Source organism: Sphaerodactylus townsendi, linkage group LG05 (genome assembly GCF_021028975.2).
Source record: "Sphaerodactylus townsendi isolate TG3544 linkage group LG05, MPM_Stown_v2.3, whole genome shotgun sequence".
In the NCBI taxonomy this organism is placed as follows: domain Eukaryota; kingdom Metazoa; phylum Chordata; class Lepidosauria; order Squamata; family Sphaerodactylidae; genus Sphaerodactylus; species Sphaerodactylus townsendi.
In genome coordinates, this window is record NC_059429.1 from 7,729,021 (window position 1) to 7,748,817 (window position 19,797).

The 19,797-nt window shown below is 49.2% G+C and overlaps 1 protein-coding gene across 5 annotated transcripts in view; it reads left to right on the plus strand.

Annotated features, from left to right (window-relative positions):
* PGPEP1 (pyroglutamyl-peptidase I) overlaps window positions 1-14,121 on the plus strand; it is a 58,768-nt gene extending 44,647 nt beyond the window's left edge. For 3 of the 5 annotated variants that reach the window (XM_048498360.1, XM_048498361.1, XM_048498362.1), the window contains 2 exons: window positions 6,083-6,315; window positions 10,457-14,121. In XM_048498360.1, coding sequence (XP_048354317.1) covers window positions 6,083-6,315; window positions 10,457-10,649 — 426 coding nt within the window. In that variant the 3' untranslated portion in view covers window positions 10,650-14,121. The remainder of the gene's footprint in view (window positions 1-6,082; window positions 6,316-10,456) is intronic. The other 2 variants (XR_007244644.1, XM_048498363.1) reach the window with 2 other exon arrangements.
* Window positions 14,122-19,797: the final 5,676 nt, after the last annotated feature.

The following is a 19,797-nucleotide window of genomic DNA, read 5'->3' on the forward strand; positions in this document are numbered from 1 at the left end:
TTCTTCTTCTTCTTCTTCTTCTTCTTCTTCTTCTTCTTCTTCTTCTTCTTCTGCTTCTTTTTCCATTCATTCATTTAGTCCTCACAGACCAACAAGTCACGGGCAAAGGGAAAGGGTTCATTTATAACACTGTGTTCAGCTCTGGTCACCACATCTCAAAAAGGATGTCGAAGAGATAGAAAAAGTGCAAAGGGCAACGAGGGTGATTGAGGGATTGGAGCACCTTCCTTATGAGGAGAGGCTGCAGCGTTTGGGACTCTTTGGTTTGGAGAGGAGACGTCTGAGGGGGGATATGATTGAAGTCTATAAAATTATGCATGGGGTAGAAAATGTCGACAGAGCACATCTTACCTGTGCAGTATTATTTTGGTATAATTGTGTATTAACCAGAGGAGCCAGTGATCCATAGAGGTGTTCAATGTATTGTCAAAGGCTTTCAGTGGAGCAGCAATGGTGTAGTGGCTAAGAGCAGGTGCACTCTGATCTGGAGGAACCGGGTTTGATTCCCAGCTCTGCCGCTTGAGTTGTAGAGGCTTATCTGAGGAATTCAGATTAGCCTGTACACTCCCACACACGCCAGCTGGGTGACTTTGGGCTAGTCACAACTTCTCGGAGCTCTCCCAGCCCCACCTACCTCACAGGGTGTTTGTTGTGAGGGGGAAAGGGCAAGGAGATTGTAAGCCCCTTTGAGTCTCCTACAGGAGAGAAAGGGGGATATAAATCCAAACTCCTCCTCCTCCTCCTCCTCTTCATCTTCTCCATCTTCTTCATCTTCTTCTTCATCATCATCATCATCATCATGACTGGAATCACTGGGGCGTTGTGTGGTTTCCAGGCTGTATAGCCATGTTCCAGTAGCATTTTCTCCTGACGTTTCGCCTTCATCTGTGGCTGGCCTCTTCAGATCCACGGCTATACAGTCCAGAAACCACACAACAACACCTCAGATCCACTGAGGACTTGGCTAATTTTCCCCACAATCTGGCATGGGCAATAGTATCGGAAGCCCTTTTTAGATCCATATGGGATGCATTAAGCTTTCTGCCAGATGGTTTGGTATATTTGTCATTCACCTGGGCGACTACTACACAGTGGTCAACGGTAAAGGTCCCTGTTTATAAAGCTGACCTGGGATAACGTAAGGGCTTCCTTTTCTATCAGCCACATTTGTGGTTTGATAAGTAGGTAAGAAGTTGGATGATTTGCCCATGCAGCACTGTAGGCCTATGATTTTCAGGTAAGGAATAATCTTTTTAATAAATTGGAACGATTTCAGAGTTTCGCCAAGATTGCAGCATGGAGCCAGAATGATAAACAATTGAGAAAAAAGTTGCTAGATCACATGGGTCTTCCACCTGCGGCTCTCCAGATGTTCGTGGACTACAATTCCCATCAGCCAATTGGCCATGCTGGCAGGGGCTGATGGGAATTGTAGTCCATGAACATTTGGAGAGCCGCAGGTGGCAGACTCCTGTGCTAGGATGTTACTCCAGCCCGAGATGTTACCCTTGGAAAGGTTGTTATCCGTGAACTCAGAGCCGGAGACCTTTGCCCTTTCGAAGCTTTCTAGCGAGACTTGCTATTTGGGGGCCAGGGAGGGGGGCTATCGAACGATATATGTACATTGGTAGCCAGAGGGGGGTGGCAGAGTTGAAATCCTTTTCAAAATAACATCCCCAATCACTTCAGGAAATATGGGAGCATGAGCCTTATTGATTAGCAACCAAAAATTTAGGGTATCATGATTGAGAGCCAGAGTGGTGTAGTGGTTAAGAGCAGGTGTACTCTAATCTGGAGGATCCGGGTTTGATTCCCCGCTCTGCTGCCTGAGCTGTGGAGGCTTCTCTGGGGAATTCAGATCAGCCTGTGCACTCCCACACACGCCAGCTGGGTGACCTTGGGCTAGTCACAGTCCTTTGGAGCTCTCTCAGCCCCACCTACCTCACAGGGTGTTTGTTGTGAGGGGGGGAAGGGAAAGGAGCTTGTCAGCCCCTTTGAGTCTCCTTACAGGAGAGAAAGGGGGGATATAAATCCAACTCTTCTTCTTCTTCTTCTTCTTCTTCTTCTTCTTCTTCTTCTTCTTCTTCTTCTTCTTCTTCTTCTTCTTCTTCTTCTTCTTCTTCTTCTTCTTCTTCTTCTTTGCTGTAATCAGTCTTTTCCAGCTCTCTTTTAATAACCTTTAGGTTTGTTTTTTTTAACCAAATTAGGTTTTTAAATTGTCTGTTTCAGGCAATCAGGGCTGTCTGTTATCTTTCAGAGTTGGTACAACTGCAAGCTCTGTATATTCTATGGGTTTCCCTGAGCGTATGCCTGTCATCTCTCTCAACCTAAGGTTTATTCCCAGTTTGAACCCTGGGCCTTGAATGTGTTTCTCCTGTAACCCTGGCCCCTACGGCCCTGGCCCCTACCTGGTGGAACAGGCTCCCAAGTGAGATCAGGGCCCTGCGGGACATACAGAGTTTCCGCAGGGCCTGTAAAACGGACCTGTTCTGCCAGGCGTTTGGCCAGACGGGATAACACCACACTCCTGTGATAAATATCTGGCCTCCTGTGGGTGCAAGAATGGGGAAGGCGAAACAATTTTAATCGCCATCTGAATTTTTATAATTTATATATGGTTCTTAACTGGGATTGGGTGTGAAATGGATTTTAACTGTTTTATATAATGTTTAACTGTTTTTAACTGTAATTTCTAACTTTTATATAATATATAATATATTATATAATTTTTAACTGTTTTATATAATAATAATTTAATAATTTTTAACTGTTTTATATAATTTGGGGAAGGGCGGTATAGAAGTTTAATAAAATAAATAAATAAAATAAATAAAATAACCAATAGATGCTCAAAAAGCTGAAATATTTGCTCAAAAAGTATTAATTGCTCAGAGAACGAGATCTCTTTAGCGAGTCTGTGGTGAATCCGTGTTTTATCCGGGGAATCAGACAAGTTAGGTGTGATTTCTTGTGTTCTCTGTACGTGATTCACGATGATTCTCCCAAGAGCAGCTTTTAGATCTCTCCCACTTGTTGAAATCCCACCAGAAGGCATCCCTGCTTGGTCTGACTGTTGCTGAATGGCTTTCCAGGGTCTCAGGATGTGGTCTGTTAGATTACTTCCCGCCTGGTCCTTTTAGCTGGAGACACACTGGGACTGTCTAAGTCAGGGGTCTGCAGCCTGTTCTCCAGATGTTCATGGACTACAATTCCCATCAGCCCCTGCCAGCATTGCCAACTGGCAGAACACTGGTCTGTGTGCAAAGCAGAAACTGTCCCACTGAGCCACCTATTACAGATGATGGCCAGTCAGGTGAAGCTGTGCATTGTGAACTGGTGGAACTCACCGACACAGGATGAAGTGATGGATGCTCTATCGGGTAGCCTGAAAGAAGGTTAGAAAAATGCGGGGAAGAGAAGACCCCGAATGGCGCAGTTCAATTACATCTTCGTTTTTACCTGAAGCGGCAGCATCTCTGGCCGCTGGTTGTTGAGCAGGGCTTTGGCACTTCCGGGGAGGGGGAGGAGGAGGAGGAGGAGGAGGAGGAGGAGTTTGGATTTATATCCCCCCTTTCTCTCCTGTTAGGAGACTCGAAGGGGCTTACAATCTCCTTGCCCTTCCCCCCTCACAACAAACACCCTGTGAGGTAGGTGGGGCTGAGAGAGCTCCAAGAAGCTGTGACTAGCCCAAGGTCACCCAGCTGGCGTGTGTGGGAGCGTACAGGCTAATCTGAATTCCCCAGATAAGCCTCCACAGCTCAGGTGGCAGAGCTGGGAATCAAACCCGGTTCCTCCAGATTAGATACACGAGCTCTTAACCTCCTACGCCACTGCTGCTCAGGAGGCCTGCCGCTGGGCCTTGTGGGTACCGGGATGCCTGAACTGTTTTTGAATTTTATTGATTTTACCCCCAAACAGCTATATAACAACAATGGCAGCAAGTCTGTAGAGAAAAGATTTCTAGATATCTAAAAAGTGTGTCCGTGCTCAGCTGTCAGTGCACCAGATATTCAAACGTTGATAAGGTCTTTCATCCATCTATCAGTGGAAGTGGGCATTTCTCTTTCCAGTGTTGTAAAGTATTGTAAAGAACTCTTTTAGAAGCAGTAAGGGTACGGGGAGTCTGTTTTCTTTATTTTCCGAGAGACAGGCAAATATAGTTGAAATGTATGAAAGTTTCTTCAAAGATCATTTAATATTCTTTTTTCAGAATTCATATGAGTAATTACATCCTCCCCCAAAGACCCAATAACTGGACAGGCCTAAAACTTATGTTTAAGAAACACGTAAGTTACAGTACCAGAAAATTAAAAACTTTATGTTGCCCTTTCCTAAAAACGGGGCTGTGGTTGTCTAGTGCAGGGGTCTGCAACCTGCGGCTCTCCAGATGTTCATGAACTACAATTCCCATCAGCCCCTGCCAGCATGGCCAATTGGAGAGCCGCAGGTTGCAGACCCCTAGCTCTAGTGCATCCTAAACGTAATTTTATGCTGAGTAAGATGCAATTTAAAGTTTGTAGAAACAGTCAGTATAAAATGTAGGGCCACGTCCCATTGCTTTGGCAAAATATAAATATAAAACAGCTCCTTATTCTCTTCATTTCCAAGACGTTGCCTGTCATTCATTAGTTGCCATCAAATAAACAAATATTGTAGGTGTCATTTTTTTTGCATTGCGTGTTTCCCAGAGTAAGGGAGATTGCGAAATGCTTAGTATTTCTGGGCCATGTTTAGATACCAGCTGTTGTTGCCGTTTTAAATATTGCCTTTCACCAGAGGTTGATAGATCGTATCCGGGCCACAGCTGAGAAAATACAAAAAACTCGTCATCCCAGTCCATTAGCTGGTCCGCTATCTGTCCCAGCCTTCCATCAAAAAATGATTTCTCCCCAGTTTTTAAATCTGGATTGGCCCACAGTTTAGTCTGGCACAGTGTTTCCCAACCTTTTCGAGGTCAGGGTACCCTTGACCTCACTCTTCATATCTCACGGTACCCCTGCCGCCACCCGCTACCTCTCCCTCCCGCTCCTAGGAGGATTAGGTTTTAGGAGGGAGACCATTTTAGGAGCAGCAGTGGCGTAGGAGGTTAAGAGCTCATGTATCTAATCTGGAGGAACCGGGTTTGATTCCCCGCTCTGCCGCCTAAGCTGTGGAGGCTTATCTGGGGAATTCAGATTAGCCTGTACACTCCCACACACACCAGCTGGGTGACCTTGGGCTAGTCACAGCTTCTTGGAGCTCTCTCAGCCCCACCTACCTCACAGGGTGTTTGTTGTGAGGGGGGAAGGGCAAGGAGATTGTCAGCCCCTTTGAGTCTCCTACAGGAGAGAAAGGGGGGATATAAATACAAACTCCTCCTCCTCCTCCTCCTCCTCCGCCGCCGCCTCCTCCTCCTCCTCCTCTCTCTTGTCCCTTCCTTTCCTTGTTCTTGTTCTTGTCCCTTGTTCCTTGTTCCCTTGTTCTTCCTTTCCTTGTTCCTTGTTCCTGTTCCTTGTCTCTTGTTCCTTCCTTTGTCCTTTCCTTGTTCTCCTTGTTCTTCTTGTTCCTTCCTTGTTCCTCTTGTCTCCTCTCCTTGTCTCCTTGTTTTCTTGTTCTTCTTCTTCTTCTTCTTCTTGTTCTTCTTGTTCTTGTTCTTCTTGTTCTTGTTCTTGTTCTTCTTGTTCTTGTTCTTGTTCTTGTTCTTGTTCTTGTTCTTCTTGTTCTTGTTCTTCTTCTTCTTCTTCTTCTTCTTCTTCTTCTTCTTCTTCTTCTTCTTCTTCTTCTTCTTCTTCTTCTTCTTCTTCTTACCCAACCGTTGTTTTATTATATTTCTGGAAGTCTTGTATGATGTTTCTATCTGTGGTTTTATGTTGTACACCGCCCAGAGCCCTTCAGGGATGGGGCGGTATATTAAATAAACAAACAAACAAACCCTGACTTTTGCAGACAGTCCCGATGCTGAACGCAGTGGGTGTGCTTCGCCTCCGGAGAGGCCTGTCTTCCTTTCCAGCTTTCTTGTTGGCATTTCTGGAAGCTCTGAAAAGTGCGCAGTGGAGCTGTTTTAACTCTGGGCCCTCTCTCTCTTTCTGTCTCTCTCTCGCAGCTGGTGGTTCACGTTGGCTTGTCCGGCATGGCCACGACCGTGACGCTGGAAAAATGCGGCCACAACGTGGGCTACCGGGGCCTGGACAACTGCCGCTTCTGCCCGGGCTCGCACTGCTGCGTAGAAGGAGGCCCCGAATGCATCGACTCGGTCATTGACATGGATCAGGTGTGCAAGAGGGTCTCTGATCTGGACTTGGATGTCCTTGTGACGATATCAAAGGACGCCGGCAGGTACGGGTTCTGGGATGCCCGAGGACAGGGAGAAGGGTTTCCGTTTTGTTTTTCAGCTTCCAAAGGGTTCCCTGAAAGTTAAATAAACACTCCCTCCCCCCCAAAAAATCCCAGCAATTCCCACAATCAGTAATCGCGCAAAACCAAATGTGGCAAGACAGGATGAGCAACATGCGGCTGGAGTCTTTAAAAACCAAATCCTTCCCTCTCCCAATAACCTTGGCCCCTTCCGCACATGCAAAATAATGCGTTTTCAAACCACTTTCACAACTGTTTGCAAGTGGATTTTGCTATTCCGCACAGCTTCAAAGAGCACTGAAAGCAGTGTGAAAGTGCATTATTCTGCATGTGCGGAATGAGCCCTTGAGAGGAAGAGAGAGGGCCAGACCTGGTGCCGTACATTCAAGTTTTGGGCCAGGATTTGTTTTAATCGAGATGAACTGGACTATACATCCCAGGGACGCTCCATCCTCCACACATCCCAGTGGTAGGTTAAAATCGAAGCCAAACTTAATGAGTTGGGCATTTCCTTGGAGGACCTGCTAATGCTAACAGAGCAGGAGGTCTATGGGGCTGTCAAGAAGAGACTTTTTGACAGAGAGTTTCAACAGATGCTAGAGGAAGCTAATAAAACCTGTTCCCCGATCTCTCTGGGAATACCTGTGGATAGATTAATTGTAGCCCAGTACGTTTATCTCCTGGTTGAGGCCCGGTGGCGTAGAGCAATCACCTTAGCTAGGTGTAATGCCCTGCCTTCTTCCTTTAGCCTTGGACGCCACCTTGGAATCCCACATAAAGAAAGGAAATGCCCGTGTGGCATGGGTTCTGTGGAAACAGTATCTCATATGCTGTTGGATTGTCCTTTTTATGAGATAGGTAGGAAGAAGTACAAAATCCCCTTCCTGCATGGAAGTGAAGGCATTACAGATAAACAGAAGGTTCTATATCTTTTAAACAGCCACAACTACGAGCTGTTGGAAGCGGTGGCTAAATTTTTAAATGGTGTTATTTTAACTCGTCAGAAGTTGTAAAGTTGTAAAGGCTGTTATTATCTTGCTAAGTTAATCTTAAACTATTTATATGCCATTAAAGGTACTCGAAATCGAGTAATCGAGAGAGGGACAGAGAAAGAGCATCCCTTCTCAGGGAGGGTCTGAAAGTTCTGGGGCCCCTTGAGTATGGACACCATACTCAAGGGGGGGGCCTTTGGAGTTTCTTGCTCTGGTTGAGCTAGCAGGCAGGGGCTGATGGGAATTGTAGTCCATGAACATCTGGAGAGCTGCAGGTTGCAGACCCCTGTGCTGTACCTTTTTTAACATAAGGATCACCCAAGATTTGTGAATTTGTCTGCCATTTCTTGGATCTTCTTTGTTCTAGATCAGTGGTTCTCAACCTGGGGGTCGGGACCCCTTTGGGGGTCGAACGACCCTTTCGCACGGGTCGCCTAAGACTCTCTGCATCAGTGTTCTCCATCTGTAAAATGGATAAATGTTTGGGTTGGGTGTCACCACAACATGAGGAACTGTATTGAAGGGTCACGGCATTAGCAAGGTTGAGAACCACTGTTCTAGAACGCTCCAATTTGATCCTAGTGCCTTTGCGGCATAACTAGGCAGGCACTAGGACAGTGATGGCTAACCTTTTCGAGACCGAGTGCCCAAATTGCAACCCAAAATCCACTTATTTATCGCAAAGTGCCAACACAGCAATTTAACCTTACTGAGGTTTTAGTTTAGAAAAAATGGTTGGCTCCGAGGCGTGCGTTACTCGGGAGTAAGCTTGGTCGTAGTCGGCGGCTTTGCTTTGATGCAACCATGCAACTCTTCCAACGGGTGAATCACGACCCTAGGAGGGTTTACTCAGAAGCAAGCCCCATTGCCAGCAACCGAGCTTACTCCCTGGTAAAGGATCATGCTTTAGTTCTTCGCATGGAAATCAGTGGGGTTTAACAGCGCTTAACAGGGTTACCTACACTGCTTCCCCAAAACTAGGTCTTAGGTTTAATGCTAATAATCGAGCCCAGTGGCCCAGGCCAGTCTAGATATATGTGTGGGGAGGGCACTCTGTTTGCATGTGCCCACAGAGAGGGTTCTGAGTGCCACCTCTGGCACCCGTGTCATAGGTTCCCCACCACTGCACTAGGACCTGAGCAGAGCGTTCTAGAATGAAGAAGGTCCAAGAAATGGCAGAAGAATTCACAAATCTCCTTGTCATTGTTATGCTGAAAAAGGTCTATCAGGTCCCTTCTGCAGATGTTGCTACTAAACTGGGGCGGAGGCTTGTCTTGCCTGTCAAAGATGCTGCTCAGTCCTTTGATCAAACCGGTCCATCGGAGCAAGGCAAAACCAGCCAGCACAAACTCATAACTGATACAGTCCTTTCCAGGTTGCCTCCTCCTAAGGAGCATCAGTGGCGTAGTGGTTAAGAGCAGGTGCACTCTATAATCTGGAGGAACCGGGTTTGATTCCCCACTCTGCCGCTTGAGCTGTGGAGTCTTATCTAGGGAATTCAGATTAGCCTGTGCATTCCAACACATGCCAGCTGGGCAACCTTGGGCTAGTCACAGTTCTTCGGAGTTCTCTCAGCCCCACCTGCCTCACAGGGTGTTTGTTGTGGAGGTGGGGAAGGGCAAGGAGTTTGTCAGCCCCTTTGAGTCTCCTACAGGAGAGAAAGGGGGGATGTACATCCAACTCTTTTTCTTTCTTCTTCTGCCCAGCCAGTCCTTACAAAGGGTAGCCCTGCTGGTCTTTGGTAACCAGATTAAAAAAAAAAATCTTTTGTTGACTTTTCTCTCTCTTTTCCAGAAATTCCTCCTCTTTCTTATTTATCTCTTCCTTTCATGTCCCTCGCCCCACTTCTAATTTTTCTCCCCCCTCCCTTATTGGTCTTGTGGCGTAGGAGGTTACGAGCTCGTGTATCTAATCTGAAGGAACCGGGTTTGATTCCCCGCTCTGCCGCCTGAGCTGTGGAGGCTTATCTGGGGAATTCAGATTAGTCTGTACACTCCCACACACACCAGCTGGGTGACCTTGGGCTAGTCACAGTCCTTTGGAGCTCTCTCAGCCGCACCTACCTCACAGGGTGTTTGTTGTGAGGGGGGAAGGGCAAGGAGATTGTAAGCCCCTTTGAGTCTCCTACAGGAGAGAAAGGGGGGATATAAATCCAAACTAATCCTCTTCCTCTTCTTCCTCTTCCTCTTCCTCTTCTTCCACTTCCTCTTCTTCTTCCTCTTCCTCCTCCTCCTCTTCTTCTTCTTCTCCTCCTCCTCCTCCTCCTTCTTCTTCTTCTCCTTCTCCTTCTTCCTCTTCCTCTTCTTTTTTTCCCTTTTCCTCTTCCTCTTCCTCTTCTTCTTCCTCTTCTTCTTCCTCTTCCTCTTCCTCTCCTCCTCCTCCTCCTCCTCCTCCTCCTTCTTCTTCCTTCTCAATCATCCTGGGTTGGCAACTTAGAACATATCCAGTATTATGAACTGAAGAGGGGGGGGGGGGTTGATATTTCCCCATCATCTATCCCAATAGTAAAAGGAGGCCTCTCCCAGTGGAGTGTTCATCTGCTCTAGCAGTAATAAATGAGGAACAGAAGTTAGAGCTTAGATTCCTTTGCACGTGGCTCTCTCTCTCTCTGTGTGGTCAACCTGGCACCTTCCATGGTCAGGCTGAAGCTGATGGCCAATTTTGAGATTTGTAGTTTTATTTTCCGTTGAGTCGCACCTGCCGTAAACGGACAGACGGATGGATATACGTACCCTTTTATTATTGCAGATTCATCGTAACAGCCGGCCAGGTGACTTATTTTGTTAGGATATTTGATGTGGATGTTTGTTAGGATATTTGATGTCTATGGAATCAGACTCATAATGCTGCATCACAGGTGGGTAGTGAAAAGGGAAGAGATTTGTGCCCAAGGGGGAGGGAAGTGGGAACAGATAAGTCTACAGCATGGGTCTGCAACCATTGGCTCTCCAGATGTTCATGGACTACAAGTCCCATCAGCCCCTGCCAGCATGGCCATTCTGGAGAGCCGCAGGTTGCAGACCCATGGTCCACAGAATTCTCCCAGGTCAGGAGATGGGCTACAGAGCCCAGGGCAGGTGTAGACTGTTCTGCTTTTGTTTTGACTTCCCTGACTTCTCGTTCTCCGGCAGGTACCTTTGTGACTTCACGTACTACACTTCCTTGTATCAGAGCCACGGCCGGTCGGCCTTTGTCCACGTGCCTCCTCTGGGGAAACCGTACACCGCGGAGCAGCTGGGCCGGGCTCTCCAAGCGATCATCGAGGAGATGCTCAATGTCTTGGAACACTCGGAGAGCGACATTAACTGCCACAACGAGCATTGATCTTGGGCCAGAAGACCCCCCCTTTTCTTCCTCACTGTTGCACTTCCAAATCGTCCCGCCCTCCTTGCAGATTCCGGGGTGGGGGGGGAGGAGGGGGGGTTGAAAGCAGCACACCCGGAAACATCTACGGGGAGAATTGGAAACTCCGCCTGTCGGGCGTGGCCTGTGGCTCCGAGAGCCGCCCCGTGAACTTCCTGTCCGAGTCGTCCGAGTCTCGGCATCGCGGGGCGAACCGGCCAACTGACTTGGTTCCCTGCGGAGGATACCCAGTGAATCAAAGGAACAGGCATGTCCGGATGAGGGTCTGTCTCCCAGAAAAATCCAGGAATACCGGAGGTGGAAGACCGGGCCCTGATTGCTCACCAATCATGACTCCCTTTAACTTTGTGTGTGCTGGTTCTACGTAATTGCGTGGCCCTGAGCAGCAGGGGCCGGCGCCTCTGACTGCGGAGGCAAACGGAGCCCCTTCTCAAGAGCAGATTAAAAACCCCAGGAAGGCCATGGTAACTGAACGGAAGACTCTCGTGTTCTCGGTTAATGTTCGGTGATGGAACAAGTTCAGGGAGGAGAGCCCTTTCCGTCCCTCGATCCGTTTCTCATCTCATCGAGAGGCTCGAGTCGGGATTTTTTCGAAAAGAAAAAAATGCCCTCCGTTGGAACGCTGCCTTTCGTGTGCTCTGTAACCAAGTACCTCCATGTGCGGGGACGTCCCCCTTGTGGCCTCTTTCTGAGACTTGCGTTCACACCCTGGGGGGGTGCTGTACTTTATCCTCTCCCCGCCTCCCTCCTAGTGCCTCATGCCCCCGTGTACCTTAGAAAGTCATGTGGCGTTCATATCCGTGTAGACTTTTCTGCTCTGCTGGGAAGCTGAGGACGTGATGATGATTCGGTGTCCCCTCTTCTGCGGGCGACCACGCCTCCTGCGTGTGGTGGGCAGGAACTTCCCGGCACCCCTTCTGGGTGACTGTTGCCTGGAAGGGTGCCACTCATTCAGCTCTGTGGAAAGTACACTGCACTTTTTAGCCACATTTGTGGAGGGGGAGGGATATGCCCTGCCGGAAGTTGGGGCTGTGCAAACTTCACTCTAAACAGTAGGTAGCCGAAGCCGCTTTTGGTACAGTAGCTGGATGGAGCTACGGTTGAAACCGTAGGCGGTAGAGTCACGTGACTCGAAAGTCCCCGTTCAAAACGGGCAGCCTGCCAATCAGAAATGTCTTTGCTGAAAGAGACCAGTTAAAGGAAACCTCTCGGAGCGTGCGCTTTCTTTAAAAGAAATGTTTGTTGCTGTTCTGATCCTTTTCTTTTTATGATTCTGCTTTATTCTGCTTTTGTTAGTAACTCTCATCCAGCTGCTTTGTGTTTCACGTGCTTAACCTTTGAAAGGTCGGTCGCCTGGGTGGGTTTCTGGGCCCGTAGCTGACACTTTTTGAATTGGATTTTAGCTCCGGCCCCGACCCAAGACTCCCGCGGGCCTCCAGATCCCGAGCAGTTCTCAGGGGCGGGCTGCAAACCTCTTATTGTTTCATTTTTTTTGTAATTTATTATATTTAATTTTTTTTTGTCCACGTGTTGGTGACATCTGCACTTCTCTCTCTCTCTCCCTCTCCCGCTCTTTTTTTAATTTTCGGCAACATTTTGCAATATGTTTTGGATTCTGCCAGCAGCTCGGACCGTCGCATATCCTGTGACGCATCCCGAGGAGGGCTGCTTTAAAGAGAAGTTGTTTTGTGAATTCTGGTAACAGGTGCTTTCAAAACAGGGCTCTGAGATGTGGCCGGGGCAAATTTTATCCCTGCAAGTGAACGTCTTGACTAGAACCTCGAGTCCCAGTTTTTCACCAAGGGGAAGAATAGCAGGGCAGAAGCCTCTCAGTAAACCTAACTGCAGGCCCTCATCCCTGGGGGGTGACAGCACAGAGTAGAACACGACCCCTTTCTTGAAGCTGTGAAAAAATGCTGGGGTTATATCTTAGGAATGTTTCAGTAAGGGGCGGCCAGCCTATGGTGCTCCAGATGTTCATGGACTACAATTCCCATCAGCCCCTGCCAGCGCAACGAGGGGTTGGTGCGATGCGGAAGCCCAGGTGAGGTTCCCGAGGCAATCTCTCTGTCAGAGAGACGACCCACCCTGCCCCCCGCCCCCAGCAAACTTCAGCGTTAGCTCCCAGAGCTGACCCCAATGGAGCTTCTTTTGTGAAGAGGTGGCTACTCCCTGCGTGCCATGTGGCAAAACACACCTGAGCCTCCGGTGCTCCATGGTGTACAGAGCCAGGGCTCCTCAGCAAAGTGTGGCTCGTTTTTGGGGTGGCGCAGTCCACTGCCGACTTACCTGTGCCCTGACAGGGATGGTGAGGTAAAGACCGTCAGCCAGGCTGAAGCCCAGAAGTTCCACATCTCATTCCGGATTTGGAGCTGGGCCCCCCAGATTCGAACCCCCATTTCCTCTGCTACGCCAACTCACTGAGTGTCCTTGGGCTGTTTACCTCTTCTGGCCTGTCCTACCTCTCAGGGTTGTTGGGAGGATAAGAGAAGGCTGTTGCATATCACTTGGAGGTGGAAGCGGGGTACAGCTATCTAGGTCACTATTATATGCATCAGTTCAAGTAGTCATGTGACTACTCCCCAAAGGTGTATGGGGGGGAATGGCGCCTGGGGACAAAACCGCTGGGCGTCCCCGTGGGTTGCAGAGCCCCGCCCCTGCGTAGCCCCGCCCCATCATTGGGACGTAGGCGGGGCCAAGAGAGGCCCAAATCAGATGAGAAGACTGATTTTGTGCCCCCCCAGGTGACCAGATTAGTTGCGCCCGGGGAGATGGGTTACCCAATGTCCCCAGGCAGATACGCCTCGATGCCTCCAGCTAGTTATTGGATGTTAGTCAAACAAACACTGACTAAGAGTTATTGGATGTTAGTCAAAAAAAACAGACCTTATCACAAAGTAGTCCCTTGCGGGGTTGGGTCTGCTGATTGGCATTTCTCCTCCCATGCACTGGAAACAACCTCCAATTGCTTGTTCTGATGTGGGGGAGGGGGTGATCCCCCCCGCCCCCACCGGATTCTTTCTGTGCTCTGCCCCTTGGACTTGCCAGCAGACCTCCAGTTGAAATTATTTCCATAACGAACCTCTCTCTAGAGCAAAGTCCCCTCTTTGCTTTGGGAGTTAACAACAACTGATGCATGAAGGAACTGTTGGAGCTCTCCTTCCTGCTAACGCGTTTCAGGATTATTATTTTTTTTCCTTTTGCTTTGCTTGAACAGTTTTTTGCATCTTCTTGAGAACTTCTATTAAAGCCTCGTCGCGGCTGCTTTTTTCTTATTTTGCTAGCCAGAAAATATAATTTATTCTGTAATCTTCTGGTTCTTACAAACACCTTTGATTTAGGGGACAGCGGCTTCTCAAGCAGCTGATATCTTAAGTAGGAAGCACTTGTATATTTTTTAAGTTGCATTAAACTCATTTTATTCTGTTATAAATTTACAAAGTGGGGTTTTTTTGGTCTACTCCTCCTCTCTTCACCACCTCGCAATTTCTCACTGAGGCAGCACAGCCATGATCCAGAAATCCTGGTGTCGGGATTATGCTCTTCTCCTTCCTCGCTCCCGCCCAGAGGGGACTTCTGATACAGAGGCATAGCTAGGGAAAATGGAGCCCGGTGCAAAATCTGGGTTTTGCTGCCCCCCGCCCCCCATGTTCGTTTGTGGGTTTTTTGTATTTTTAGTGTTGTTTCAGTTTTTGGCCTGCAGGGGGTGCATTATTTAGGCTAGCAACATCAACATTTCAGGGTATCTTTAGGAGACTATCCTGATGATACCAGCCAGGTTTGGTGAAGTTTGGTTCCGGGGGTCCAAAGTTATGGACTCTCAAAGGTGTAGCCCCATCTCCTGTTAGCTCCCATTGGAAACAATGGGGGATGGGGGCACCCACTTTGGGAGTCCATAACTTTGGACCCCTTGAACCAAAAACTGAAGAACACTAAAAAATACAAAAAACAAACCTGAAAATTTTGCTGCCTTCTCCCCAGGTGCATGCCCGGTGCAACACGCACCCCCGGTCCCCTTGTAGCTACCCCTCGGTTCTGATACCCTGCAGCTTAGCAGAGAGAGTTTTGACATTTTCGGTTTCCGAGGGCAGAGGGGTGCCCACCACGCCCCCCCGGTCCCCTTGTAGCTATGCCTCTGTTCTGATACCCTGCAGCTTAGCAGAGAGAGTTTTGACATTTTTGGTTTCCCAGGGCAGAGGGGTGCCCACCACGCACCCCCTGGTCCCCTTGTAGCTACGCCTCGCTTCTGATACCCTGCAGCTTAGCAGAGAGAGTTTTGACATTTTCGGTTTCCCAGGGCAGAGGGGTGCCAGCTGTGGTGCTACCAAGCAGAGGCAAGCCCTTAACCTCAGTCACTGAAGAAGGTGTGGATCTTGAGGAGGCACCCCAAGGAGGACTCTGTACCTGTAAAAAGAAAAGAAACCCCAAACCTTTAAGGAGTGAGACGCTGCAAAAATCTACATTCTATCACTGGATGGAGGTTAGGGCTTCTGACTTTCCTTTTTTGAACTGAAGTGACTTTACAGGGGGGAAAAGATTTTGGCAAGGTGTGGTTTGGAAAAGAGGCATGCTTCGATAAACCTCTGGCCAGAAGCATAAGTGTCTTTTAAAAACCACCCAATATTTCTTTTGCTGGGCAGGTCTGGGGGTGAAGGGGAGCAGTTGGCTGGACCAAGACAACCTTTTGCTGGGAACCTCCTTGTGGCTATTCTGAAGACCTCCCCAAGAGCCACACCACAAGCAGGCAGGGAAAGAGGTCAGCTAGTTATTCTTATTCTTATTTATTGTATTTATAAACCGCCCTCCCCCGAAGGGCTGGGGGCGGTGAACAGACAATAGATAGAGCACAATAAAATCAATATCAAAATTTAAATAAACATTAAATGATGGCTCTATATTATTAAAACCAACCCTATTAAAATGCAGTGTTCTACATCAGATATATCGATGGCGTCCAACTACTAATCCCCTAAGAAAAGGAGGGGAGGAAGAGGGGCGGCAGGGTCCACAGATGTCATAGAAAAGGGGGGGGGGAACCATCAGCGGCCGGACTCCCCAAAGGCCCGGTGGAACAGCTCTGTCTTGCAGGCCCTTGCGGAAATCATTAAGATCCCGCAGGGCCCGCGTAGCTGGAGGTAGAGCGCTCCACCAGAGCCTTTACGGCTCTGGCCCGAGTGGAGGCCAGCCGCATCGTTGAGGGGCCAGGGATCACCAGTAAGTTGGCCTCTGCTGAACGCAGAGGCCGATTTGGGACATATGGGGCAAGACGGTCCTTGATAAACTTCTGCAATTTTATTTCTCTGCTGCTGGGACCACAAGGTAGCAGAAGTCGAGATTCAAAGTGACTTTATATTTTTATCGCCATGAATTGGCTACCTTTTGGGCTTTCTAGCTGGAGAATGAAATCGGTTTATGCCACCTTGGTGGCCACCGGGAAAGGTAAAACCAACAGGGAGATCGTTCGCCCACAAAATATCTGCGCTGATCAAAAAATTTTTTTTCTTGCCCTCTGCTTCTTGCCTTGTCCAGGATTTTGTACTTTGCAGCTTGTGTGATACTTTTGCTATGGAGAGCCAGCGTGGTGTAGCGGTCAGTGGGATTTGTCCCTAACAGGTCCTGCCAGACCAATCTCGTTTCCTTTTTTTTTTGATCGAGTGACAACCTTACTGGATTGAAGGAATGATGTGGTTTACCTGGATTTTGCGAAAGCTTTTGACAGGCTGTTTCCCATGACGTTCTGATGGATAAACTAGAGCAGGGGTCTGAAACCTGCGGCTGTCCAGGTGTTCATGGACTACAAATCCCATCAGCCCCTGCCAGCTGGGATACATTTTGTAAGGTTCTGTGACATGACATCTGAATGGAGGGAGATGTCTAGTGGGGTGTCTCTCGGGGCTCCTTTTAAATACTGGCTCTTCTCAATATTTTTATAAATTATCTGGATGAGGAGGGACTACTTGTTAAATTTGCAGATCATACCAAATGGGGAAGAGCAGCAAGCCCACCAGAAGATCTGAATGCGCTGGAAAAGCAGGTGGACGTGAACAAAATGCCGTTCGACAAAGAAAAGTGCCACATTCTACATCTGGGTAACAAAAATGAGGTGCACACATACTGGATAGGGGAGACACTTCTGGATAGCAGCATGTATAAACAAGACGTTGGGGATATGGGTGGACTGCAAGTTAAATATGAGCAGCCAGCGTGACGCAGCAACAAAGAAGGCAAATGTGATCTTGGGGCATATCCACAGAGGCAGAACATCCAGACTGCAAGATGTCATCGTTCCTCTGTACGCTACGCTGGTTAGGTCTCGCCTGGAGCGTTGTGTACAGTTCTGCAGACCTCGTTTCGAAAAGGATGTCAACAGAATGCAGCGGGTGCAGAGGAGGGTGACGACGGGTGATCACGGGCCTGGAGACTGGTGTAGCTGCCTAAAATTAGGCAGGTCGCATGGGAGTCATGTTGCTGGCCGCCCACCACCCCTGGCGACTGTGCCCCCACTCAAGCTCCACACGGACTTCCGGAGCAGGAGGCTGCAGTTCAACGCTGAGCTGATCATCGCGACTCACCCTGCCCTGAGCTCCATGAGCCAACAGGATAAAGCTGCAGCCGGTCAGTCCAATAACTCAGTCCGATGCTGGGCTCAGCGTGGCATCAAGTCCGTGCTGGCCAGCCCAGTGTTCAACTGTGCCCCTGCTCCCGAATTCCATGTGGGGGTTGCGAGGCAGAGGGGAACGGCAACCCCCCCCCCCCCCCAATGTGATCTGCTGAAATGGCGCACAGGGCTCCAGCCCTCTCGATCCCCCCCTCATGCTATTGCCTGCAAGGAAAGGCTGAGGGGAATGTTGGGTCTGGAGAAGGGGAGATTGAGGAGGGACACGGTTGCTTTCTTTAAGGATTTGAAAGGCTGTCATTCAAGAGGGGGGCAGGGAACGGTTCCTGTTTGCAGCAGAGGAGAGGGCGTGTAATCGTGGGTTTAAATTCTGGGTGGAGATCCCAGGACAGAACGTGGGCGTTCTGGGCAGGCAAACCTCAAGATTCTTTCCTGGAAAGACTGGAAGTTACCTAAGGCAGCCACGGACGAGCAGTCTGACAAATCCGTGGTTCTCCCGAGTGGCCTCACCTAACTAGCACTGCCTGAAATGCTTGGACTGCGTGCCAGCCGGGCACCCTTCCTGAAGCACCCACAGCCACAAGAGCGGCATCCCACAGAGAGCAGCAGTGGCATAGTGGTTAAGAGCAGGTGCGTTCTAATCTGGAGGAACCGGGTTTGATTCCCCACTTCTGCCACTTGAGCTGTGGAGGCTTATTTGGAAAATTCAGATTAACCTGTGCACTCCCTCACACGCCAGTTGGGTGACCTTGGGCTCATCCAGGGGTCTGCAACCTGTGGCTCCCCAGATGTCCATGGACTACAATTGGCCATGCTGGCAGGGGCTGATGGGAATTGTAGTCCTTGAACATCTGGAGAGCCGCAGGTTGCAAACCCTGGGCTAGTCCTTCTGAGCTCTGTGAGCCCCACCTACCTCACAGGGTGTTTGTTGTGAGGGGGAAGGGCAAGGAGATTGTCAGCCCCTTTGAGTCCCCTGCAGGAGAGAAAGGGGGGATATAAATCCAAACTCCTCCTCTTCTTTTCTTCTTCTTTTCTTTTCTTCTTCTTTTCTCTTCTTCTTTTCTCTTCTCTTCTTCTTCTTCTTTTCTTCTTCATCTTCTTCAGAGGATGATGCCAGCCACAGATGCAGGCGAAACGTCAGGAGAGAATGCTGCTAGAACACGGCCATACAGCCCGGAAACCACACAGCACCCAAGTTTGTAAGCTGCTTTGAGACTACTTATTGTTGGAAAAAGTGGGGTATAAATCCAAACTCTTCTCCTTTTCTCGTTCTGATGCCTCCCGCTGAACCACCCAGTCTGTCTCAGCAGCACAGGGCCAGAACATCTTCACATAATTTTGCAGTTTCTTCAAGGCTTGTAAAGCCATTACAGAAGATTTGTTGCTTCTCTGGGCATTGCATGTCTAAGGCCACCAGGGGGCTCTGCAGTACAGCTAATACCGGGCCCTTCGTACCTTTGGCAGATCTATTGGACGAGAAAGAATCTGTCGGCTTTGTGGATAGTGGGTAGGTTAGGAGCTTCCTTTGTTTAGAAAGGGCACAAAACCTCTGAAATAGTCAGCAGGTAAGGGTAGGATGTCTGGCCCCAGCATCACGTTTCCACTGGTAGCCAGACAGACACTTGTTCTGGAGAGCTCGCAAGCTGGGCTGGAATTTATACCCCACCTCTACGCAAGATCTCGAGGTGGTTGGCAACATGAAAGCACTTCCATGCATTTCCTGGCATAGGAGGTTAAGAGCTCGTGCATCTAATCTGGAGGAACCGGGTTTGATTCCCCGCTCTGCCGCCTGAGCTGTGGAGGCTTATCTGGGGGATTCAGATTAGCCTGTGCACTCCCACACACGCCAGCTGGGCGACCTTGAGCTAGTCACAGCTTCTCGGAGCTCTCTCAGCCCCACCTACCTCACAGGGTGTTTGTTGTGAGGGGGGAGGTCAAGGAGTTTGTAAGCCCCTTTGAAGAAGGAGGAGGAGGAGGGGGGTGGCCAACCTATGGTGCTCCAGATGTTTATGGACTACAGTTCCCATCAGCTGCAGCATGGCCAAGTCCCCAACATTGGCCAGTCCCCAGGGTAGGGCCCAGACTGCTGATGACCACAGCTGCACCATTAACTGTTGTGTGGCTGTGCAGGAAGAGGGGTAGGCATCCAGGAACAGGAGGAGTAGGAGGAGAGAGCGGGTGACACAAGGCTGAGGGGGAGGAAAGCCAGAAGGGGTCACCCCCCTCACCTTGGTGGGTGCCATTAACCCTTGCGAGCCAATGCAGGCATCTGGGAAGAGGCAGGAGCTGGTGACAAGGGGCCAAGGATGGAGGAAAGGCTGGAGGGGTTGGCTCCCTCGGTGGGCGCCTCTAAAGCATCAAAAGTTTTCCGGAGCCCGTTGTAATTGTTTGTACAATGGGCTTTACTGCTAGCGTAGCATATAAACAGCAAGGACGCCAAAAGACGTCCCCGTCTGAGACCTTTATAGGTTTTTCATGGGTCTGTTAAGTGTC